The 26864-nt window shown below is 37.7% G+C and overlaps 2 protein-coding genes across 4 annotated transcripts in view; one reads left to right on the forward strand and one right to left on the reverse strand.

Moving 5' to 3' along the window:
- als2 (ALS2, alsin Rho guanine nucleotide exchange factor) overlaps positions 1-8575 on the reverse strand; it is a 45308-nt gene extending 36733 nt beyond the window's left edge. The window contains exons 1-6 of the mRNA XM_004917755.4: positions 8471-8575; positions 6446-6556; positions 5850-5900; positions 5135-5289; positions 2925-3805; positions 307-676 (exon numbers count right to left, since the gene is read on the reverse strand). Of these exons, the coding sequence (XP_004917812.2) occupies positions 307-676; positions 2925-3805; positions 5135-5289; positions 5850-5869 (1426 nt within the window). The 5' untranslated portion in view covers positions 5870-5900; positions 6446-6556; positions 8471-8575. The remainder of the gene's footprint in view (positions 1-306; positions 677-2924; positions 3806-5134; positions 5290-5849; positions 5901-6445; positions 6557-8470) is intronic.
- Positions 8576-8631: 56 nt separating this feature from the next.
- The window catches only part of cdk15 (cyclin-dependent kinase 15), a 102180-nt gene continuing 83947 nt past the window's right edge, over positions 8632-26864 (forward strand). Inside the window, 4 exon segments of one of the 3 annotated variants that reach the window (NM_001079451.1) lie at positions 8632-8659; positions 18247-18278; positions 25978-26127; positions 26731-26828. Coding sequence is in view for 2 of the 3 variants with exons in the window: in XM_031892754.1 (XP_031748614.1) it covers positions 23455-23574; positions 25978-26127; positions 26731-26828 (368 nt within the window). In the remaining variant the exon portion in view is untranslated. 3 annotated transcript variants of the gene reach the window in all.

The raw sequence follows: 26864 nt of genomic DNA on the forward strand, positions 1-26864 counted from the left end.
CCTTTCTTTTTTCCTAGCCACTCTGGGTATGTAAACAGATCATCAAATACCCCAAAATATTACTCCTGTAGCTCTCTTGCAGCTGAGAATGCGGGGATTTCTTGAAAAAAAAATATATATATATATATGTAGAAATGACAGCAAAGGTAAAGTAAATTTCACAGAAGCTAAAGAAAATAAAACACGTGGATAATAATCATACATTCTGTCTTGTGCTATTAAATAACAGGAAAAACATGATGGTATACTGCAGACAAGTACATTTCTCTTATTATGAGGCTGGGTAGTATTGAAATCATTTAATACCTTGAGAAAGCAGGCCTGGAAGAGAAAGTCTTCTGTTTCCAGCATCTGCTTCTTCTTCTCTGATGTCTACAAGGCTGGAACTCTTCTTGCCTTGCATTGACTCCAGTTTAACCTGTTCTTCCCGACTATCCTTCAGTCCATCCTGTGCAGAGGAACTGACACCTTGCTGAACTCCTGGGTCACATAGAGATCCAGAGTAAAAATTCATGACTTTCTTGAGTGAAAGAGCCCCGGCTTCACAGGTAGCGGCTACCCTCACACTTACAGCAGAGGCACAAGATACCATCAGACTGTTAAGGCCTGATGTTGCGATAGCAGTGGAGCTCCCAGCAGTCTCACTCACGTTTTCTAAAGGATTTTGCTCTTGCAGCTACACAAAAACAGAGATAATTTATTAAACTAGCTATCAGCTAAACTGAATAATAACCGCCTCAAATAACAGAGAAATATATGCAAATAACTTTCAGATAAAGACACAGGCACTGATTTGCCTCGTGGCACAAATACAGGTATTAGACCTATTATCCAGAATGCTTGGGACCCGGGGTTTTCCAGATAAAAGGTCTACTAAAAAAATCATTTAATATTAAATAGACCCAATAGGATTGTTTTAATTTAAAAAAGGATTAATTATATCTTAGTTGGGATCAAGTACAATGTAATGTTTTATTAATCCAGAGAAAAAGGAAATCATTTTTAAAGTAGAAAGGTAAAAACTAAGTAAGCTTTATCAGAAAGGTCTGTGTAAATACAGCCATAAGCACTCAAAGAAAAGCTTTTGTTGTGTCAAAAGATTTGTTGTGTCTGTTTTCCTGTGTCAGAGACACACAGTTCTCTCCTCTCTCCTACTCCCCCTCCCTCAAGAACTCACTCCCCTCCCCTTAGGAATGTGGATCTGAGAGAATCAGCAGGAAGCTGACTCATAGGGGCAGATTTACTAATCCACGAATCGGAATCCCGAAAGGGAAAAAAACATATTGGAAACAAAAATTTCGCGACTTTTTCGTCGCCCTTGCGATTTTTCGTATTTGTCGCGATTTTTTCGTATTGCGCGATATAAAATGCCGGAAAAACCAATCCGATTTTTTTCGCAACGGCGATGGAAAAGTCGCGGAAAATATACGAAAAAGTCGCAACGGCGACGAAAAAAATCGCGAAAATACAGATCATTAAGAAAAAATTAGTTTGGCTGCTTTCGGTCCGTTCGTGGATTAGTAAATCTGCCCCATAGTCTTACTAACTGAGCATGTACACTGGTCTGGGTCTCAGTGCAGGAACGAGGCATTATGGGAACTTCTGATCATCTGAACAGGTGAAATATGGGGAGACTTAAGAGCACTATTGAGAGATCTGAAGGTATGCCTGCAGCTTGAGATTAACTCTTTATTAGCCTTTCCTTCTTCTTTAAAATTTTGAATTATTTGACTATAATGAAGTCCATGGGAAAAGGGCTTCTCGTAATTGGAGGTTTCTGGATAACAGGTTTCCAGATAACTGGTCCTATACCTGTAATCAGATCCTGGTCATGCTGTTTAAGCTTCAACTATATGCAACATCTAGAACATTATGAAGATTTCTTAAACAAAATATTGCACAGAAGGTCAGTAAAATGTCTAAACAAACATGATTTATAAGATTTATAAGATTGTACAGCACTGTGTATCCTTGTAGCGCTTTATAAATAAAGTTATACATCCATACATCAATAAATTAAATAAAGGTTTAGAAAGGCCTATGTATTGTTTACACCTTTAATCCCTGCATTGTTCACAGCTTCAGACAGTAAGCAGCCACACTGTTTACACCTCAGACTGTAGAAGCAGTGTCACTGTATGTACTGCCTGAACTATGCTGCCTGTGTGTGCAACATTCTGCCTGCCCAATGCTGCCTGTGTGTGCAATACTCTGCCCACTCTATGCTGCCTGTGGGTACCATACTCTGCCTGCCCTGTGTTGCCTGTGAAAAGTGAACCTGGCAGTGGATTGTTCTGGAAGTTTGTTAGCATTTGGAAATAGTCATTATATGGTCCCTAAGGTGTGTAATTATGTGCTGGGGCTTGCTGTGCAGTCCATAGGGGAGGTATATAGATTTAAGAGTTTTAATATGACCTAATAAACTTCTTTCACATATGACTGAAGGATGATATCCAGGCCCACTTGGGTTCTTGCTAGCGATATGCTGGTCGAGAAAAGCTCGATCAACACCCTACCCTAACCCACCCTCTCCCAACCCAAACCGGGCTCCTCACTCCATTTATAGACTTGCTCCTGACCCGCCCTGCAATAATGTCACAAATGGGGCCAATAAATAGAGAAGCCGGAAGAGGTAGGTCGGGCGGAAGTGCTCAACCCGCACCCGCCCGCAACTTGAAAGTGATGTGCCGAGGTCGGTCGACCCCGCCCGATGCGCGGGTCCAGCGGGTACCGGGCCAGCCCGCACATCACTAGCTCTTGCTGTGGTTCCACCATTAATGTTGGTATAGTCTTAAAAGATCTTGTGATAACATGGGTGTGGTTTGAATTGGGTGTGATTTAAAAAGGGGGAGTGGTCAAAACTGGCTTCCATTATCATTAAGCAAAATAAATCATCAGTGAGTTTTTGCTAGTGAACTCCTTACCTGTGTAACTTCTGCCATTCCATCCTTTAGATATTGCTCACTTTGAGACGGAGCTGGGATTGTTCCATTAGATTTGCCAAAAATCTGAGATGTTTCAGTTTCACAAAAACTAGCAGCATCTGTGCCGAGCTCTGTATCTGATTCTAGATATTGTTGGGAGGTCTCCTTTTCTTCATGGGTCATGGCAGAGTGTGATATATGTTCCTTTTTCACACTTTTAACACTAAGTCCAAAAGAAGATTGATTGCTTCTGCTGCCAGGGTGGGATTCTGCCAGCATAACACCAAGTGGGCAGCAATGAGCATCAGAAATGATAACATGGTCTTCCTTATCAGTCATTGTAATGAGCAGTTGACTGCAGTGGTTGCATCTCTCTGGAACAGGCTTTAAGTCCTGAGCAATGGGACACTGAACAAGGGCCAGGCTGTGAAATGCCCCACAGACAACCTGAAGAACAATCCGTCCTGACAGATGCTCTACCTTTTGTGGCTTAATTACTGGAAAAGTGGTGGTTATCAATCCAAGCTGACAGCCAGAGCCCCATGCCCATATTTCTCTGCTGACAGATAGTGCAAGGGTATGTTCTTCTCCACATGACAGCTGTATAGTCCTTACCCACCTTGGAGGGGTGGTTTCCTGGTCAGTTATGGTAATAGCTGTAGGCTTTGGTATGGAAGGGTAGTTTGCAATTGCACACTGTCCTGCAGTGTTTTCCCCCCACATGTAAACCATTCCACTCTCTGTTACGGCTCCATTGTGGTAGCTTCCTGCACCTACACAGATAACTTGCTCTCCACATAGAGTTTTCTCTAAAACAAGAGTTTCGTAGGTTGTCTCTTCCTCCCTCCATGGCTGCTTTCCAAAGCTAAAAACTTCCCCGTCTGAAAAACAGAATATACACTACACAGTTACAAAATAATTTATTTCTTTAAACACATTTGAAAATTATGTTTGGAAAAGGTTTGTGTATGAATTATTACATTATCTGTAAACAGAGCATCTACAGAGGAGACAGAAAAAATGCATCCTCAAAAGTACCTGTCTCTGTTGAATGCATGACTATTATAAGATAAATGATTTTGTAGATTAAACAATTATGTCATGATGTGTTCTTTAAACAAATTAATCAGACAATAAATAAATTACAGTCTAAGGGTGTAGAGTATGAAACCAAGAATAAAGGAATATGCACTCAATTTGGGCTTACTTTTATATTATTATTCTATAAATATTTAGCAAACATGGGCACAGGTAATTCAGCATAAAACGAGTTATAACATTTCCATTGCAGCCTTTATGTAGAGTAACAATAGAATAAAAGTATACCGGAAGAATACTGTATAGGCGGAAAGGCATTTTGGCATTTTATTGGCAATAGATTAGCCACAATAGTGCAAGCTAGAACGCTATATTTATTCTGCTGAAAGCTTTACAATAACTTAACTACCATGCTGCAGCTCTAGCTGCTGGGTAGCTCAGATTACAGGACAGTTGGAAGGGGAGAGAGGAGCAAACTGAGCAGACTCATGCTGCGTTCTGAAGGATTATTCTGTGAGAAGGATGTCTGATACCGCAGAACATGTACACAAAAGAAGAAAAGAAATCCTGTGTTTCTTTTGATAGAGGATTCAACACAGCTTTTCTGTGAGTGCTTATGGCTATATTTACATAGACCTTTCTTATAAAGCTTACTTAGTTAAAGAGAAGGAAAGGTAAAAACTATCAGCCCAGAATATGGAGGTTCCCATCACTGGGAACACATTGTGTGACAAGGGCCCTCTTATCTACCCATAAAATGCAAATGCTCCAAAGTTACAAAATGTATTTTGAACATTATATGTGGAATTTATACTTTACACTAGATAAGTATGCTGTCCCATTAAACTATCTTTACAAACTAAAATTGCTAATATGTTACACTATTTAACAGAGACAAATGCATTATGTTACTATAGTATTGAGTAAAAACATTTAGCTCTAGTTTATCATGCCCCAGTTTTTCCTTTTTCTTTTGTTCAGTAAAGAATTGTTTATAAGAAAAAGGTTGCATTTGGACTGTATTCAATAGTTATTAGACGTTTGCTTTTCCTATTATAACACCTGTGATAAACATTTACATATTGTTGTTGTTTCTAGACTCACAGCTGTGTGAGCCAAAGAAATGCTGTCCATGTTTGTGCTGTGTTTTGAATAGATCCTAATCTACATACCTCTAGTTAGCAGTAGTCCATGATTTTTCCCAAGGCTTGCTTGAAGCACAATTTTTCCTCCCAAACCTTGAAGTCGCTCTGGGTTGACTGGGTTTGTACCAGCCTGCCATACATGTACAGTTCCTCTTTCTTTGGCTCCTTCTTTATCATCAGGACTACAGAAATTAGGGAAAATAAGATTTTTTTTTTATTTTCTAAGAATCCAAAAATATGCCTATTAGGAACAAAACACTGCATAAACATTAATCGGACAAAGCGCTCTCTGTGTCATACAGGACATTCTGCACAGATGTCTTGCCATCTAGCCTATAAAACACTTCTGATTCTTCAAAGTAGCCAACAATTAGCCTAAACAAAGCAGGTAAAAAAAAATCTGCTTGAGAAATTTCCAGCAGCATGGAAAAGCAAATGTTTTCTGGACACGTCACCTTCAAAATCTCACAGTACTCAAAAGGTTATATTAAAGGAACACATTACATTTTTGTCTAACTATATTAGAAATATTTTTGATTTTGCTCAGTCTATTCATTTTACCCAGTTATTTTTACACTGAACTGTACCTTTAAGTATAGCATAAAAAAACACTAAATAGGCAGCATGTGCAGACACGCACACTAACAAAATCCTTTCATTAATTCCTTTTATGAAAAAGACATTTAAAAGATATAGTTTTTATAATTTAGCCTATTAGTAATGCAATGTCACAATGTCATACCTTTCTTTCTGTTTGTCCATCAGTCAGTTCTTCAATGCCATACCACACTACCTGGGAACATAATCATATTACACACATATAAAACCAGTTTTACTTTAATTCAGCAAGATTATACAGTTAGCCCCAACACAGCATGCAAGAAAGGTTGTCTAAGTTTTCCAGCAGCACAGAAAAACAAACATTTCCTGTATAAATAGCTTTGACAATCCCCGTGATGAGAGAAAGACAGCAAATTTTAGTTGCTAGTCAGTACAAAGAACAAATCATTCCCTTTTTAAAGGGGCAGTAGACTCCAGACTTGGGCTGAAAATATTTTAGCTATTTTTTAATTACAAAGAGCAATGTTTTTGTTATTTCTTGATTGAAACAGAGAAATTTAATCTACAGGATGTTTGTTTTTTGGAGGTAGATAATTAGATTACCAGGGCTCAAATAATCTTGAGCAATGGCTTTCTGTTTATCTCTAATTATCTACCTCACATGGATCAAACATGGAGCAAATATGAAAATACATTGAAAAACATTACGTGTGTCATAACCATAATGGTAATACCACTCTAAGCAGAAAGCAAAACAACAAATTTCCAATACCCTACCTTTCTTTCTTTCTGTTTTATCATCAGTCAGTGATTTATTCCTGTAGCACACCTCCTTGGAAGATAATTATAGTTTAAAATCTCTAGTGTAGATGTTGTTCTACCAGTAACCTGGAAAGCAAGCACAAAAATCTATTTTATTTTTAATCAGCAAGAATATTTGAGCAGCCAGTCATAGATATAACTGCTGAAATATTTCAAGTATTTGAAAGTATTCAAGTATTTTCACGAATTTTATATTCGTGGTAAATGCTCAGAACTTCTGTTCTTTGAGACACTCAGATTCATACATTTGTTCAGCCTCTACTGTACACACTCAGCATAGTCTGTCCAATAATCAAGCAAAGACAACAGTCATTCATTAAGCTGTAATAGTATTTATTGATGATTTATCACTTAAGCAGATACAAATGGAAAGCGAGAGCTATAATTTTGTGTGATATACACGAAAGTATGCATTTCAGCTTTTTTATTTCAATTTACTGTACCCATCTAAACCTATGTGCGTACACATTAACTCTAAATTTCACTGTGCTAAAAAGAAAAAAAACTACTACATTTTTAGCCAGTAAATGTATTTTTTTTTTTTTTTTTAAATGACACAATGTGCAAGGGGCTGATTTGCTAAAATTTGTTTAATTTTCTGGCCTTCAAAGTCATATAAACATGGTATGAATTTGAATCACTGTTGTATTTATAAAATGTCATGATAATGCTGTTATCGGTTGTGCGAAAATTTAACATTTGAAAATTGGTAATTTTTCGAGCCAAAAGTATCGTTAAAAAATCAAATAAAAAACTAAAACCCAACCTAAAATCCTCTTTACATTTCCCGAACAGGAATTGCTCCAACATCCATTTTAGGAGCATTGGCGCTCATTCTTGGAAAACAATGTGTTTAAGTTTCCCTTGAAAGTGTGTGAAATAGAAACCAGTGATGGGATTAACTTCCCCTTGAAAGTGTGTGAAATAGAAAACAATTATGGGATTCATTTCCCTTGAAAATGTGTGAAATAGAAAACAATGATGGAATTAACTTCTCCTTGAAAATATGTCAAAGACTGTGACTGGCTATTCTATTCTTCTACTGTTCTAAGCCTCCATAGGATTTAATGGTACTAGACAGATAAAAAAAATTTTATGCCAAAAAACATAACTAAACTTTACTAAATCACAAATTAGGGTTAGAGGAGTTCTATTTTGAGAAATAATATTGGAACAATTGAGTACTAGCAAAAACCCATTCAGAAATCTCAAAAATATCTAGAATACATCTAGAATATAAATTGGCGTTTTTTTTTAAATTGCTTAGTAAATGTGCCCCCAAGTGTTTTCAGCTTTGCTTGCTACTTATAACAAGGTACCATCCATCCATGGCTAACTAACTGCTAGCTAAGAGAAGAGGAGACTGTAAGCAACAGCACCACCAATATGCAATCACTAGAGGTGCAATTGAATAAGTATCTATTGAGAAGGATTCTACTAAACAAAACAATATTTTGGTTCTAACATTATAAATCCAAATATGCAGAGAAAGATTGTTTTGTGCACAAAATAAGATGATCTGTAGTTAAACGCACTGTTACCCCGTTATTCTTGAATAATTGCAGGCAGTATTTAAAAAAAAAAAAGAGACTATTCAAGCACTGACAACCCAACAGAGATGACTCTGCTACATTTTTTGGCTATGGCACGCAGGCTATTAATCAAAATACACTGAACGCAACCCCTCCAAACAAAGTGCAATAGAAAGCACCACAAACTGACTTTAGCCAGTGATTGCTGCTTGAGTAAGTCACAGTAAAGCAACTTCTGGTATCAACTTTGGCCCAAAAGCTATTTGCTAAAGTAAAGTGTAAATGACCCAAAGCTACTTCCATGATTTTGATCATCATTACAAAACTGTCTAATTGCAGCAGCCCCTCGTCTACTGATACTAGTGCTAAACATACTGCCTAACAGTCTTGCTTTTCGCGGGACACTACCGATTCTGGTAACAGACCACCTGCCCGGACTGCTACTTACACGTCCCGCAATCCTGTTAATTGAAAGCTCCTTGTTGCCTGTCTGACAGAAAATCCCGACGCCACAAGTCTGATCACGCGAGTGTGGCGTCATGACTGCACGTAAGCGTAATGACGCGTTACGTAGCCGCCTTGGTGGAATGATGAGTAGCGGCTGTGTAACTGAACGTTCCATAATCGGAAGCTGCTAGTAAGTGGCAGTAGGTCCGCTTATAATTTGTTTTTCTCTGCTCACACCTCATACTTTTGTTAGAGACCAAATAAAACCAAAAGGATTTTTTGTGTTGGTTGTCCGCCGTGCCACCCGCTTCCACGTCAAATCCCAATTATATATTCATAGTTCATATATAAATGTATGTATAACTATTTATAAAGCGCCAAAAGGGTACGCAGCACTGTACAATCTTACACTGTTAACTATTACACACAGGGCCGACAAGGGTTATAATAAATACAGTAAATAAGTATAAATACACAGGGAGTAAGTGCTATGTGGTGTGAGACACAGTAGGAAAGAGGTCCCTGCCCCGTAGAGCTTACAACAATACATACAAGCACAAATTGGAAGGTAAGAGTACGCTAGGGGGCACATTTACTAATCCACGAACGTCCGGAAAGCGTCCGAATGCGTTTTTTTCGCGACAATTCGCGAAAGTCGTAATGGCTATGAAAAAGTCGTGACAATTCACAAAAGTCATAATGCTATGAAAAAGTCGCGACAATTCACGCAAGTCGTAATGGCTACAAAAAAGTCGCAAAATGTTCGTTTTCCAATCCGAATTTACCAGTGCAGGGCAACAGTGCATTATATTTTTATTACTTTAAAGCTCATTCATTTTTTAGTGTTACTGTTCCTTTAAGTGAGGCTGAGCAGGTTCCCTCTTAGGAGAGAGCAGGAGGATCCTGGCAGCAGAGTTTAAGATTGATTGCAGGGGATAGAGGTGGGAGTCTGGGAGGCCAGTTAGTAGGAGATTGCAGTAATCTGAGTGGGAAAGGATAAGGGCATGGATTAGTGTTTTAGCTGTTCCTTGTGAAAGAAAGGAGCGTATCTTGGCAATATTTCAGAGTAAAAAGCAGCAGGTTTTGGCAGTGTTACTAATATGGTTAGAGAAGGAGAGGGACTGGTCAAAGATGACCCCAAGGCAGCGTGCTGAATTAAAGTGGACCTGTCACCCAGACATAAAAAGATGTATAATAAAAGCCCTTTTCAAATTAAACATGTAACCCATTATATAAGCATTTAAAGTCCCAGCTGTCAATCATATATTGCCCGACCCACCTCTATGCTTTAGGCACAGGGGTGGGGCAGACAGTTACTTTCACTTTCAATTCATAACTTTTTAGCTGTCACTGCACTCCTCACATTGCCCCTTCTTCCTCACCATCTAATTGTGTTACCAGTGCATTGAGATGGGTATTAGGCCCCCCCATACTGGCACAGAAACAAGATTTTGGCAGGATGCACAGCTTGCCTTAATAACAGTGTCCACAAATGGAGCCTGCCTGTTTTCTGCAATTGTGAATTCCAGTGCTGAAGGAAATAAGTTTAAAATAATTTATATAGTGTAATTGAAGTTTATTTTGCTTGACAAACACAATAGAAAACAATTAGTAATTATTTCTTAGGGTGACAGGTCCCCTTTAACGGGGTTAATGGTCATGCCATCAATAATGATGGTGAAAGGAGTAGAAGGGCTAAGTTTGGGCGGGAAGACCATGAGCTCTGTTTTAGCTAGTTTAAGTTTGAGGTGGCGTTGGTTCATCCAGGAGGAGATAGCCAGAAGTCAGTTAGCAATCTGGCTTTGAACATCACAGGTTAGTGCAGGGGTGTCTAAATATATCTGGATGTCATCTGCATTTAAGTGATATATAAGACCAAAAGAAGAAATAAGGTCTCCTAAAGAGAGAGTGTACAGGGAGAACAGCAGAGGACCAAGCACAGCCCTGAGGCACCCCCACACTAAACTGAGCTAGGGTAGAGGATTTGTTAGCAAGAGCAACAGAGAAGGAGCGGTTAGAGAGATAAGAAAAGAACCAGGATGCAGCCTGATCCTGGATACCCAGAGTATCAAGAATTTGCATAAGGATAGAATGGTCGACAATATCAAAAGCAGAGGAAATGTCCAGGAGAATGAGGACTGAGTAGCGTCCTTTGGCCTTGGCAGTCTGGAGATCATTTGCCACTCTACATAAGGCCATCTCAGTGGAGTGCGCAGGCTGAAAACCAGACTGCATAGGGTCCAGCAGATTATGGGTGCAGAGGAAGTTAGTGACATGAGAAAAGACAAGACGTTCCAGGAGTTTAGAGGCTAGGGGCAGGAAAGAGACGGGACGGTAGTTAGAAAGGCAGGACGGGTCCAGCGTAGCCTTTTTAATAATGGGTTTGACACATGCTTGTTTGAATATAGAGGGAAAAGTACCAGAAGCCAGAGAGGAATTGAATATGTGGGTAAGAGCTGGAGTAAGGGCAGGGGCACGCTGTTTTAGTAGGGATGAGGGCATAGGATCCAGTGAGCAGGTAGTAGGCGGAGACGAACGGAGACTCTGGAGAGAAACTTCAGACTCTGTTACAAGATCAAAGGAGCTGAATATGGAAAGAGGAGATTTGGAAAGGTTGAGATTACTGGTATCTGAAGGTTGGGAAAATTGTGTTCGGATAGAATCGACTTTGCTTTTAAAGAAGTCAGCAAAGTCCTGGGGTATATGTTCAGATGCAATTGATTCATTAGGTGAAGGATGAAGTAGTGAGTTAAATATGGAAAATAAGCGCAGTGGGTTTATTATTATTTACAATTAGGTTTGTGTCTGAAATGGAACTGGAAAAATAAATGTTTCCTGTTTCTAACAGTACCATCAACAGCACCATCAACAGCTTTTAGGTAACAGTGGGCCTCTTAAGGCAGAGATTTTATTAGTGGACCCCACAGCCAAGGAAGATGTGACAGAACTACTTTAAAGCAAAAGAACAGGCAGACTAGAAACAAATCTGAGCCGGGGTTGGACTAGGGCACCGGGAAAAAACCCGGCAGGCTTGACATTTTGAAAGTAAGTTTCACTTATGTGCGCTCAGGGGAGGACATCGGCCTGGTGGCAGGGCCCCTGCGGGGGTTAGGGTGGCGTAGTGGGGGCACCTTAGGGGGTGCAGGGCCGACCCTGATCTGAGTTAACTGATCTGGACCAATAGTCAATAGTCACCAATAGTCATAATTACACTACATGAGAAATGCAAGCCCTCATGGAAGCTTTCTCTCAGTCTTCTGTCAGTGGGTACTGAGAAGGGTCTCCTAGCTAACGGTTTTTGCAAGCCTTTCAGTCTGTCCATAGTGAGTATGGGAAGGCCAGTATTTGTCTCTGAAAGAGAGCCACCCTTTCTGTCCCAATGTAAGAGGACAATGAGCTGCAAGGACAGATACTGCTAAATACAGCTACACACACAGTACCAACAGGATGATAATTGTATATGGCATTATTAACCTTGGCCGCAAAGAGGAAACAAGCAGTGAAAAAGCAGCAGGAGTTTGTAATTGTAGTTTTCCTTTACATAATCAATTCTTTATAGTACAGCTCTTCTCTTTCTCCTGCCAAGTGCGGTGCAGATAACAAAAATGGTTATTTGGCCAGCATTGGGCCCCATCAGATCCATAGGCCATGGGCAGTCTCCCTCATGCAGGTTTTGTTCTTGTAAGGTAGATAATTGGATTGCAAGTGCACAAATAGAAACTGCATTATTCAGGGAGTATCTGTGCACTGATAATCTACAGTGGATATAAAAAGTCTGGTAAAATGTCAGGTTCCTGTGCTGTACAAAAATGAGACAAAGATAAATCATTTCAGAACTTTTCCCACCTTTAATGTGACCTATAAACTGTACCACTCAATTGAAAAACAAACTGAAATCTTTTAGGTGGAGGGAAGAAAACCAACAAAAACGAAAATAATGTGGTATAAAACTGGTGTAGTTCAGAATTCATTGGTCCATTAAAGATGGCAAGCCTTAAAGCCGAGATGCAGCAAAACAGGCCCAAACCAGAACACTCCCAGCACCATGTTTCACAGATGGGATAAGGTTCTCATGCTGGAATGCAGTGTTTGTCTTTCTACAAATGTAATGCTCATCATTTAAAGGAGAAGGTAAAGTAAAAACCAAGTAAGCTTTATCGGAAAGGTGTATGTAAATAAAGCCATAAACACTCACAGAAAAGCTGCACTGAGTCCTCTATAAAAAGAAACACAGCATTTCTTACCTTCTTTTGTGTATGCATGTACTTCCTCTCTCAGAAACATCCTTCATTCCCGGGCTGGATTCAAAAAGTTTTATTTTGGCTTCATCCGTTCACAAAACATTCTTCCATTATCCTTCTGGGTTGTCTACCTGATCTTTAGCAAACTGTAGACAGTCAGTAATAGTTTTGGGGGACAGCAGTGACTTTCTCCTTGCTACCCTGCCATACACACCATTGCTGTTCAGTGTTTTCCTGAACATCAACATTCGCCAATGTCAGACAGGCCGTCAGTTGCTTAGAAGTTACCCTGGGTTCCTTTGTAACCTTCGGACTATTAGATGCCTTGTAGTTGGAGTTATCTTTGATGGTCAACCACTTCTGGGAAGGGTAACCGGACTTGAATTTCCTATATTCGTATACAATCTGTCTGACTGTTGATTGGTGGAGTCCAAACTCTTTAGCGATAGTCTTGTAACCTTTTCCAGCTTTTTGGGCATCAACAACTCATTTTCCTCAGGCACTGCCTTTGTTTGAGCCATGATACACATCCACAAATGTGATCAGGCTTTGGCGGATCCCCTTTCTTTAAAGAAGAAAAAAACCTTTTTTATGAATTTAAAATTACTCTAAAAACCCCCAGACTAACATACCTTAGTCCCTGCATTCAGTCTGATCTGGTGTCTGATTTAGGGCAGTGGCAGACAGGGAGATTAGTTGGCTGCGACAAGTCTTCATTGCCGCAGGCGACCAATATCCCCGCAATGCCACCCCACCGGCAAGAATGTAAATCGCTGGTGGGATGGCATACGCATCGCTGCGTTTTCCAGAAGTTGTCCCACCAGGGTATGGGTTCAATAGACATGGGTATAAAGAAAAAATAGACTAAATCTCAGACCCCCTTGCCCTCTTGTTACACCCTTGGCCTTTCATATCTTACATTCACTCAGTCACGCACCATTCGCTGCAAATGGCTGCTAGGTTACATTTGACCCTAGCAACCAGATATCTGCTAAAATTCCAGGTACATTATCAGTTATCAGTTATCTACTTAAGATTTTAAATATAAATACGAAATATTAATAGGCTATTGACTATGTGAAGTAGCAGCTATAAGATTAAGTTTCGGTCCACATTGGAACCTTTCTCAAGGTGTATGTGTGTATATATATATATACAGTATATGGGGCTTAAGTACTCTCTCCATTCCACTGAATGTATTAATATATTATGGAATATGGTAATTAAAAAAAAGAAACTGCGTTTATGCTGCTCATTGATACACTGGCTTCATTCCAAACAACTGAATTTGTAATTATGACAGGCGTACTGAATGCATCCCTTTGGTAGTCGTCTTTTTGTGCCCGAGTCTGCTGCAGCCAGCAGCCAGCAGCCAGCAGCCAGCTCTGCATAATACAGTGTACAGAGAAGCTGTTCCCTCTTTATATTTCTTTCTTTTATGCCCATACACTGCCTCTTCCTTTTCCCTGCCTTCTCTTAAGCAGCACAGGAACAGTGATGAACATAGCTGCCTGCCTCTCTTTCGATCTCTCTCTCTGTCTCCCTCTCTCATCTCTCTTCTCACGCTGTGACCATCATGCAGAATATAAGGCAGGCTGCTACAGAGGCCTTCTGTCGCCTGGGTAAGTTCCTATTTCCATCAATTTTAACAAAGGTAGTATAAGCCTATTTCCAGTCTAATATTAGCCGCTTTTTTGCAAATCAGCATTTGCCTATGCAGTTTTAATATAGGTCCTTAATACCAAATGTCTACTGACTGTTAGAATATGTTTTAATTCTGCTTTGGTTGTATCTGATTTATCTTATTTATAAGAACCCTGAAATTAAAAACCAGTAGTGTAATTAGTGCATTTTAAATTCTCTAACCTTAATGATTAGTCCCTTCCACAGACAATGAGGTTAACTGCCAGGGTGAACCGTTCACATCAAGCAAATCATCCCTCCATAAGGAAAAACATACACTGCACACAGGGCTGCCAAGTTTCTTCTTTACACAAAAATCTAAAGAGAGTGAGTGTTAGAGTATATTGCTGTAGATTTAAAAGGATCATTTTAATTCCTGCTACACGTATTCATTGTAGCAATGCAGACGCTTTATGTAACTAACCACTCGTAGGTAATTCAGTAATAAATCTGCCATGTGGTATCGGATTCTGCTCTCACATACTGGAAAATATAAAGCTTTTGTGCATTAAGTATAGGGTTGACGGGGTTCAACTAATCATTGACAAATTGAATGAATATCCCAAAAGACTTTTTAGGTGATAGACTTGGTTGGTTGGTCCATAAAAATCCATTGTCATCTTGGATCATTGTATCTGTACATCAAACAGTAGAACTGTGGGAGGCCTTCACTCTTTTATTTGGTTAAATAAAAAAATCTCCATTTTGAGTTTAACTTAAGAATACAAATATGTTGTTATTGTATCATTGTAGTAGAATGAGCTTTGGTATCCGAGGCAAGGGTGGCAATCTATAACCCCCCTCAAGGTACTACCACACCAGTGGCACCACAGCAGGAAGGGAAACGAGAGACAGTGAGCAGTTACTGATCGTGACCTTATTTATTAAAGAATCTGAATTAGAAAAGGGGGAAAAACTGATTTTAGGACAGCTCCCATTAACTTCTTTGCAAGCTTTCAGGGGCAGTTTACACTAAATTTTTTGTGTTTTCTTTTTGCTTAATAAATATAAAAAAATTAAGTTTTTTTAAACCATAATTCATAATTAACACAAAAAAACTCAAACTCAATAAAAAAAGGTATATGAACTTCGAAAATAACTGTCTTAATATTCCTCTGAAAAAATATTTTATTCCGCACATTGTCATCTAATTAATCCCTTGTTTTGAAAGAAATATTAAGTGTGAGCTGTGCAACTTTTTATACAGTTTACAAGCTCTGAGTGTTTTTAACAGGTGATCCCTAAATAGTGTACATTAATGTGTGATTTTATGGTGAACTAAACTTATTGGTAACAACAACTCAGTGGAATTCAGATATCCTTTACTACATATCATAAACACATAATTCATTAGTGACTGGCCAGTCGACGTAAGAATAAATAAATTATTCTTACAATAAAAATACACATTAAAAAAAAAAACTATTAAAAATATATGGATCACTTAATTCATAGAAAATTTCATAAAAAAATTAATCAGAAAAATTTAATAAAGTACACTGTGCCAAAAAACTGATATTATAGTAGTACACAGTTGTAGTTCAACAACCTCATCCTTATTCAATGCAATAATGTGAAGGTGCCATATGTTAGAGTGTATTACACACTCTCTTAGTGACAAAAACATTGCACAAGTTGCATAGTTCACCACTAGTATCCAGTTGTAGTAAAACAACTGCCTCGTTATTGGTGTGACAGTTGTTTCTATATATGCAGTACAATAGAAAACAACAGCTTTATCAAGCAAACACAATATTTAGATACATGCTATGAATCCCCAACCTTTTGTACTCATGAGCCACATGCAGATATAAAAAGTGTTGGTAAGCCACACAAGCATGAAAAAGTTCTCTGGGGAAGTCAATTTAGGACTATGATTGGCTATTTGGTAGCCCCATGTGGACTGCTGGCCCCTGCAGGAGGTTCTGCTTGGAGTAAAAGTGTGTCTCTGTGCTAAACTCCAGAAGTTTAGAAATGGGCACCTACTTTGAGGCCACTTGGAGCAACATCAAAGGGGGAGGTGAGCAACAGGTTGCTTCTGAGCCACTGGTTGGGGATCACTGTGTTATGGTGATTTTTGCCCTCCCTTATTATAAACCTAGCGCTTATTGCTTTGTGCAAAGCAGACTACAGCCTCAGTATAGAGTTATGTGGGAGATGTGGCTTGGGTAAGCAGGTGATACGTCAGCAGACGAGCCTTTTAAACATAATTTTATGTTGCAAAACATGCAGGTACCAGTATAAATATACTTTTATTTACATAACATTACTGTAAAAGCAACCTGTCTCTGCTAGCAAACCAGATTAAACTGCTTGCATTTCTAAGATCAGGTGTGTTTTGGGGGCATTGCTAGCCTTTGGATTAGAGTTTGTGTCTTAAACCTAACATATTACCCAGTCTAAGGACCCTATCACATTCACACACATTAGGGTCACTTAACCAGTCTGTATGTTTTTGTAATATGGGAAGAAATTGGAGTATCCTGGGTCTATAGAGACCCTGTAAGAACATACAACCTTCTTGCAGATAGAGACTAGTTTTGAAAAGAATTTAGAACACAAGTGCTGAAGGAATATGTGCTAGCCACTGTGTCACCCATCTGAAATCAGCATTCATTCAGTGTATAATTGTTCCACTGCATAAAATAAAATGGACAACACTGACCTATGCATTTATATAATCTTGTTCATGTACCTTTTATGCAACTTAATGGGGTGGGGGTACATGTACTCAAACTGTTTATATTATCTTTTAACAGTTGTTTCATCACTATCAAGGAACTATAACAAATGTATATTAATGTCTACAGTGTGTGTTGGGGGCCTTAGTAAAGTCCATTGGGGTGATTAAATTTGCTTCTGTGACATTACACAGATAATTGTGTACCTTGGCCTCATTAGATGAATATCAAATAGTACCTGATACATGAAGGGCCAGATTTATTAAATTTCACATTTTTTCAGCAAATTGAAATTTTTAGTAAATTATTACTCTACCACAAATTGCTGGAATTCATTGAGTGAAAAAACCATGAAAAACTCTAATACAAAACTACACCATCTTAAAGCTGGCAAGGTCATATAGAAGCTGTCCTTTGCAAATTGTAAAATATTTTTTTTTCCTGTGAGGTTTTAGAGGTTTTTTTTCCACATATTTTTTGCTTGTAATTATGAGGTATTCGTTTTTGTATTTGTTCTATGTTTTTTTTGTTTGTTCTTTTTGTAATCATATTTTGTAAGAAATTAGAAGGCATTCATGCATTTTTAAAAAGTGAATTTAGTCATAGTGGAAAAATTAAAAAAAAAAATATATGATCGATTTTGCTATTTGTATAGTTTATTACCTTATTTGGAAAAACAACTGACCAAACAGTTACAGGCTTATTGAAGCTTATTGAATTTAGATTTGTGTAATTTCATATTTTTTTATCCTACTTGAACTGTGAATTTAAAAAAAATTACAAAAAAAAACCACAAATGTTGCTTTATTTATTCAAATATCTTATAAAAACTTGATTGAATAAAACTATAAAAAGTAACTTAAATACTTTGAATTCGTAATTTTTGCATTATTGTTAATGGGTTGCAACACAAAACAAATGTAAAACTTGAATTGATTACATAGTTAAATTTTTAACTAGGATAGCTCCCATTGACGTCTACATGACGTTGCAAGCTTTTAGATGCTAAAAATTTGTGGGGGGGTGTTGTGCAATTTTTAATGGGAATTTTTAATAAAAAAAATACTAACTTTGATAAATCTACCCCATATGCATAGTTATTGCACAAGGACAAGTATACAGTATGTGTATATCATGGTTTCAAATGATCAACTTATTTTTTTCTATTCTAGGTTTGAAGCAAAAACACACAGGATATGAAGAGGTAATGGTTTAAAATGAATAACACAGATTGGCTCAAGTGTGTTGAAGTAGGTCTAACTTTTATTTCATTGGGTATGTTTGAGTGGTAAAGCCCAACATCCAGTCCAAAGCACCAGAGAAACTCCCATAACTTACTTACATGTGGGTAGGAAATTATATTAGAAAAAAAGAACTAGTTTAGAAAATAGTGATAATGATTTCTTCTATGTGTTGCTTTAGAAAAGCAGAAAACTAAATATAACATCTTATTAGTAAAGATGTGGAAATAGAAAAAGGTCTTTGCAGGACTAACTTATTGCTATCTTGTTAAGATAGAGACATAGCAGGAACCTGATCATTTTGAATATATATGGTGCTTTTTAAAAAATTAAATATATAGAGTTTTATGAAAATAATAGGGGTCATTTCACAGTTCCCTGATCTATATAACTGCCCTTGATAATTGTGCCTTTTTCTGGGATTTTCTGGATAAGGAGTCTGTAATTTGGATCCCCATACCTTAAGGCTAATAAAAATAATTTAAACATTAATTAAACCTAATAGGATGTTTTGCCTACAGTAACCATTAATTATATCTTGGGATCAAGTACATGGTACTGTTTTATTATAATAGAGAAAACAAGGAAATAATTTTTACAAATGAGAATTATTTGATTAAAATGAAGTCTGTGGGAGTTAGCTTTTCTGTAATTCAGAGCTTTCTGCATAGTGGATTTTCGGATTATGGATCCTATACCTGTATCCCTGTATATGACATGATAGATAATGCTCACTCCACAGACTAATATTAAAACAGTACTGTGATGCATACTGTCAATGTCCTATTTGATGGCATGCAATAATGTATCTGGATCTCTTGGCCATCAGCCCGGTACCTGGAATGCTCAAAAAATAGCAGAACCATCTTATTATTCTCTGACAAAATCCTCTCCAAATACAGCTGAATCAAGCAATCCTGCTTAGACTCTGCCTGCCTGACCAGGGTAGCTGTTTTTTGTTTATATTAGTGGGAACCACTATATTTGTTACTTTTAAAGGGGAACGAAAGGCTAAGTCACTTGGGGGTGCTAAAATGTTAAGCACCCCCAAGTGACTTGAATCGCTTACCTCGTACCCCGGGCTGGTGCCCCTGTTAGGAGAAAACCGCACCAGCCCGGGGCACCTGGGGCGATTCGCTTCCTCCTTCCTTTCCCCTAGACTCCGAGTCCGGCGCATGCGCAGTAGAGTGAAAAAGTCGACTTTTCTGTTAAAGTTTGGCTTTTCACTCTACTGCGCATACGCGCACAGCGAGAGAGGAAGTAGGAAGCGGTCGCTGCTACCCCGGGCTGGTGCTGTTTTCTCCATACAGGGGCACCAGCCCGGGGTAGAAGGTAAGCGATCTAAGTCACTGGGGGGTGCCTAACATTTTGGCACCCCCAAGTGACTTAGCCTTTCCTTCTTCTTTAAGAGCAGATTTGAAAACTGATCCAGAAACGGTAAAGTCAGTAGTAAAGTAGTCTTTAGTGTCCAGATTATTATGAAAGTCTGGAGATTCATCCATATATTATGCCTTATAATTCTAATGCATTTAAATAAAAACTACCCAGAAACAGTGTAGGTCTCTATAAAAATATATTACATAAACAAGCTCATATGTAAAACCCTTCATCTAAATAAACCATTTGCATAAAAATATACTTTTTAGTAGTATATGCTATTGGGTAATCCTCAATAGAAAACTGCCATTTTAAGAATTAAGGGCCATCTCCTGGGATCATAGGATTCACAGTGGACACAAACAAGCCAAGGTGCACATACATGCTAGGCCCCATCAGCCAATTAAGAATAGAGTTCTGCCTTTTGCTTCCACACTTTTTCCTGTTACTGTATTATTATTATTTTTAAAATTTATTTATAAAGCGCCAACATATTTCGCAGCGCTGTACAATAAGTGGGTTTCATACATTGGACATACAGAGTAACATATAAAGCAATCAATAACCGATACAAGGTGAAGAGGGCCCTGCCCAAAAGAGCTTACAATCTACTGTATAGTTAGAACTGCATTATTTCTGATCATGCGATTTCTGAGGGAGCACACTGCCCATCACTAAATGGTGGATGAAGGGAAAGGATGTAAAAGGGCAATATTAATAAAATATAAACTCTCTGTTGGTTAAGTATTCATTCTGGGGGTATAGTTTTCCTTTAAGACAGAAGCACGTCTTCTGACACTGCCTATATGTCAGGGTTACCTTGAATTAGGTAATAGGAGCCTATGTGCTAAGTAACTTCTAGCAAACATATCAGTAAGTTAAAAACTCTAAGAGCTGTACAGCTGAAGCAAAATTTAGAAAAACAAGGACAACAACTGATGTATGGTACAAGGACTATCAAAAAGCTAATCCACAACACCTCCTATGGTTCAGCCAGGAGGAGCAGCAGCAGCAAACACCAGGTTCCTAGTTGTAAACCAGAGAGGTTGTGACACTATAATAGTGACAGCAAAAAATAATGCCAGAGCTTCTGCATATCTGTAGTTATTACCACTAGTAGCTACCATATCAGATGTTCAACATTATTAATAAACTAATGGAACAGTGATCCTCAACTTAACTTTAACAGTGACAGAATTACTAACCAATACCACTTCAGTCAGGGTTGGACTGGCCCACTCGGATACTAGGAAAAAGCCCATTGGGCCCCAACACTATTGGGCCCTTTTCGCCTGCCTGCAAGCCAGCCAGCCATTAGCAACATTGGAAAGATTCAAGCAAAAGTAAAGATGCCCATGTATTGCACTGTGGAACGCACAGCCATCAATAATTGTTTCCCCTGGTCTAATGGATAGCACAGTGTGTAGTGCTGCAGGAGAGGCTGTGGGTGGGGGCGGAGCGAGGAGTGGCAGTGGCTGGGCAATGGGCCCATGAGTCGAGTACAAGGTGGGCCCTAGGTACCCCAGTCCGACTTCAAATATGTGTAACCACATAATAATCTAGAAAAACTAGGACATTTATTATTTTTAAAATCCTTAACTGAGGTCCCTCAGCTGACAAGAATGAAAGCACATTGTTCTAGCATGAATGGAAACAAGCCCAGGGACATGTAAGAGAGAAAATCAATATAACATAAGGGGAGACTGGTTTATAGGTCAGTAATTCCTAAAAACACATTGCCCTTATGTGAATGAAAACAAGATTTAGTTTAACCATTTGGACATATACACACAAAAGTATCTATAAATACATAAAGAATATAAGTTTATTTTTTTTCTTTTTCATTTTTTTTTTGCATGGGATTTGTTGGATTTTTTGAAACTTTAGCATTACTACACATACCTGTAGATGTTGTTTTTTTAAAGTGTTTAGGATGCAGGTTTGAGCACATATACAGTAAATGCATGAGATAACTTATTCCATTTTGTTCTGCCTGGTTGTACTCACCAGCATCTAAATCTACATTTTAGCACAGTTGTGGAACAGTTTTTTTTTAAAATGCAAAATGCTGCATTTTTATGCATTCAACAGATATCACAATACAATAAAATAGAGAGGTACATATCAAGCTCATAAAAAGTGCTTTGTTGCATTTAGCAAATGCTTTTATGCCCAATATATGTATTTATACCCAATATATATGTTTGATGCGTCCGTCAGCATGCAAAAAAAAACTCCCCTGGCATAGAGAGTTGGTCCTTTTGTGGGCATGAGAGTTCATTATGAGAACATTATTATCTGGTATATAAAGTATATTTAAGCATTTTTATTATGTTAAAGTAATTTTTTTACAGCTATTAACCTAATTCCTAACTTACCATTGAAAGAGTTAGTTTACTTTCTTCTTGTTTCTGCTCTTTAAATCCCAAGCTCTTCTCTGACACTTGTGGGCAGCACGGTGACTTCAGCGGGTACCACTTCTGCTTGCAGTGCATGGGTCCTTAGTTCAATTCCAGCTTGGGCACTATGTACTACCTGTCTATGTCTTCCCAAAGTTCTAAAATATATAAGTAGGTTATATGGCTTCTGATAAAATTAACCTTAAGGGGGTTATTTATCAGCAGTCATATTTAAAAAAATTTCAGTGATTGGATTTTTTTGTCGCTAAAAATCATGAATTTGAATTAAGGTTTAAAAAACTCAATTTTTTTATTTAAGTTTAAAAAAACTCAAAACACTGGAATTTAAAAAATTCAGCATCTAAAAGCCTGACAGGTCATGTAGAACTCAATGTAAGCTGTCATAGGCAAAATCAAAAATTAAATTATAGTTATTGGAAATATTTTTTTAAGCTTGTAGACGCATTAAAAATGCTAAAAGTAAAATACGAATTCTAGGTATTCATGTTTTTTTTTCATGGTCGCATTTTTTATTTGAATATTATTTTTTTTCATCATTTTTATTCAAACAATTATTGTGCAGTGCATAGAATCTTTCACATAGATTATTCAATACAAGTTCCAAAACCATTAGCGTGTTATAATATTGTGCATTAGTCCAGTTATCTTGTTTTTTAGTATCTATATGGCTTAGGAAGATCCACATGTTATTAAAAAGCAGCTGTTTTGTCATGTAAGTCGTAGATCATTGAATGCACTGATAACTGTGTGTTGAAATACGAAACATATTTTTATATAAACTAATAAACAGAAAAAATAAAGCAAAAGAATAGAATTGCAAAAAATATTAACATTATAGATATAATTTGACTTGTGTGCTCTTGCGGTTTTTTTTTTAATTTGGATATTTAATAAATAAGCTAACAGTCATGTAAAATTTTGAATTCAATAAAAAAAATCATAAATATGAATTTCAATGTGTGATAGGGACCTTAGATTGTAAGCTCCAGTGGGACAAGTACTGATTTGAATGATAAATAAAATCTGTAAATCACTGCATAACTGTGCCAGTACTATATAAATACCAGAAAATAAATATAGACTTTCGATCTTTTTTTTGCAATTAGAAGCAAGCCTTTCAATATACTGCAGATTGTTCTGGCATTTAATGGGTCATTTGTCTTTTTTTTTTCTTTAAATGTATGCAGAAAATGAGTGTGTGTAACACTCCTAGAGAATGTGTGATGGAAATTTGAGTCATGGGGCTGTTTGCTGGAAGCTCGGGGTGTCATGTGAGTCATATGAACAGGCTTATGTTGAAGAAGATGAGACAGAGAGAGATACACAAAAAGCATAGGAAGTGATGGGTGAGGTACTGTGTACTAATGCTGTGTTTGGCTGCTTATGCTGCGGATCCAAGATGAGACCCCAGGAGCAGCATCAAGAGATGCATACAGAACATGAGGAATATTTTCCGCAGGAGGTAAATTACCATGGGCTATGGTACCTGGATTTTTTCTTTACCTTGTTATGCTTGAGCATTCAGTCCTGTTCTATACTCTGACCTGTGGCCTACAGAGAGTTCTAGTTCAAAAACAGGAAGTATATTTTGGTTACAATCACTTTAGGTCACACTACAGCTATGACATAGTTAGAAATCACTACTGAAAAAGCTTGATGGTTGAATAGTGTTAATGCAATTTAGATGCTAATAGGAATGCAATCCTTATGTATCTTTATCTTACTTTTTTCTTATTCCTTTAACTCAATTATGTACCACCTTTTTAATGGGCTTTTATTTTGATTTGCTTTTTTTGTTCCCTTTGTAGCTGCTTTTATTCTTAGTGATTTATGCAAAGTGTGAATTTCCATTTTTGGCTGTTGAGTATATTGACATTTTCTCATGTTAGACTGAATTCTAAGGGCAGGACTGATTACCAGTTTGTATATATGTTTATACAAATATCTTATTCCCAAAGTTTATTGGGGCCATAAAATAACTTTGCAGTGGGGCCCAGTAATGTGTAGTTATGGCAGTAAATAGCAGTATAGTGTAAGGCTATGCAGGCATAGGACAAAAGGTCCTTAGTTCATCTCTGTCCAGAACAGGCACTGGTAGCACCCTTTTAAACCAGCTTACAGTAAAAATAGTGGCAATTTGTTCTACAATTGACAGGGAAAATTTTAGCTGTGCCATTAACATTACTACCCTGTCAGACCCTAAATAAATCTAGGCCATGACAGCTTCATCTTTTCTAATTTCTTTTGTATTTTATTGATAAGGAGTTATTGTTGGAAGGTATTATTTATGTTCTCATTTCTCCCTAGCAACCACTAGAAATGGCACTGCTTTCATGTATTGCCCTTGCTAGCTTCTTCATAAGCAGATGGTTAACTGCACCAAGGTAATTTGGAGTCAATATTCTCTCTAATTTCTTTTTTACTGTGCACAGTTTTAACCCTTGCTAGGTTGCTTTGTGTAAAGCACATTGCTAGGAAACATGTTAAAACAGTGAGTGCAAATAATATGTGCAGCTTTAAATATCTGTTTATGCAGCGAGGTTAGTGGCTCAAAATATAACAACTATATTATATTTTTATGATTTCATACAAATGTCTTTGTGCACAGGACCCGCAATTTGTGCCTTGAATTTGGAGAGTATATGTGACAGCAAATTGTGCAGGCTCATTAGTGGCAGGAATTAGGCTTTGCACCTGCAGGTGACAAGCTTTTCATTACCATTGTATTGTTAGATACTGTCTATTCTCAACTTATTGATCACATTACATCAAGAGACCAAAGCATGTGCACCACAAAGTTTTATAAGAGGAGAAAATGAAGGTTTCTCGCATAAAAATTACACCTACAAGGTTTCATCAGTTCAAATCAGAAGCCCTTAAATAGTTACATAAATAATGTCCTCTTTCCTTTCTGTTAATAACATTAGCATCAAGTATAAGTTTTACTGTCTGGGTGATGGCAATTCTTGTTAAAGCTGGCCATACACAGACAGATTTCAGCCCCTTTAAAACAAGTCGGCAGCTTCTCTGTCTGTGTATAGACCTGACCTACAGGCCTGCCTGATTATCACATTCATGTGGTCCTTGTCTAACTATTTCCCATAGGCCCCAATGGATGATCCAATTGTTGGCCCAACTAGGGAAGAAGAAGAAAAAAAAATATAATTAAAGGCTTTTTTTTGCCCCTTCATAAGTGTATGTTATAATTTCACAATAGTAACTGTTCTATAGCTATTTTGTGGTTAACATAGTGTAACACTCTGCTACTATAAAAATAACTTGTACCAAACACAAGTGCTATTCACCAATAAGGGCACAAAGTAATTCCATCAGCATGTGATTCCCTGGATGCATCAGTGAAGTCAGTGCTGTGAGTGCTGGAATAACCCACTAAGGAACCCTTGAATTAGTCACCTAAAGTAGGTGGGCTTCATTCAATCTATCTCAACCTGTACTTTGCAATAGCTTGCAGAAAATTAATCAGAGCAGGATGAATGGGAGGATTGGCACTACATGCTGTGTAAGTGTGAAGACACACGGAGCTACTAGTAGCAGCTACTAACTACACAATACTGATCAATTACTCATAATTGGTTCTACATTTGTTTTAGCAACAGTATTCTCAGTATTATCTATGGCAAGGTATTTTCTGCTGTTGTTAGCAATGACAAGTAGCTGCTACTACGTAGCTCCATGTCTTCACCCTAAATATATATTGGTGACAAAACAATCCTATCTTTTTAATGTTTGTATAAATTTAAGGTATGGTGATCCAAACAACGGAAATACCTCTTACCAGGTGAACCTGATCCTGAATGTTCTAGATTATAAATCCCATTACTACACTTCATTTTTTTCTTATTAGCTTACAGACTTTAGTGATGTTCCCTGTCCTGTAAGGTCTCTACCACCCCAGTGGTACCACACAGTCCAGGTCAGAAGAATACGATCTTTAAGGGCTCGGAGTAACAGCGATCCACTCCAGGGGAAAAATTTGGGGCAGGCTCTACAGTGGGTACGTATGGAGCCAGCATGCAAAGCTTTTTGCCCCAATTATAAATGTTCATCATTAACTGGAGGTTTGCAGGCTTTATATCCTTACTATAGAGTTTAACCAACTCATGTTGTTCTGTTCTATTGAAACTAGCTGATTGATAAAAGGACTAAATTATGTTGCCTCTGAAAAGCTATTATCTATAGCTATATTATATAATATGTACCAAAAATAATATCATTTAAATATTGTACTTGCTCCTCAATGGTGGCTTTCAGTAGGTTAGTGTAGAAATCCAAGTTCAAAACTGTAATATTGAAAAGCTGTAATTTCAAAGGCATATTGCATTGAATCCTCTTGTGTGACCCATAAGTAACAATGCTTATGATTCACTGAAGGACTTAGGGAGAGGAATGAAAGAGGATTTGAGAAACAGGATTGATATCATATTATATTTAAGCAATTCAAATGTTATAAATGTTATATAAATACTTCCCCTTTTCAAAAACGTTAGGGTTTGTTAGAGTTGTTCATAATTATCATCATATCATCTTATGATACCCGTTGATGAATATAATTTCAGTTTACTGCTACTCTTAAGCCTAGACTTTTCTATTATTGCAGCAAAGGAGGGGCCTGCCTTTTGGAAATGCATCTTCCTACTTAAATCTTGAAAAGCTTGGGGAAGGTTCCTATGCAACTGTGTACAAAGGTATCAGCAGGTAAGTGCCATTTGTAGATGTGATACGAACAAAAAG

The sequence above is a fragment of the Xenopus tropicalis genome, chromosome 9, assembly GCF_000004195.4.
Source record: "Xenopus tropicalis strain Nigerian chromosome 9, UCB_Xtro_10.0, whole genome shotgun sequence".
NCBI classification, from domain to species: domain Eukaryota; kingdom Metazoa; phylum Chordata; class Amphibia; order Anura; family Pipidae; genus Xenopus; species Xenopus tropicalis.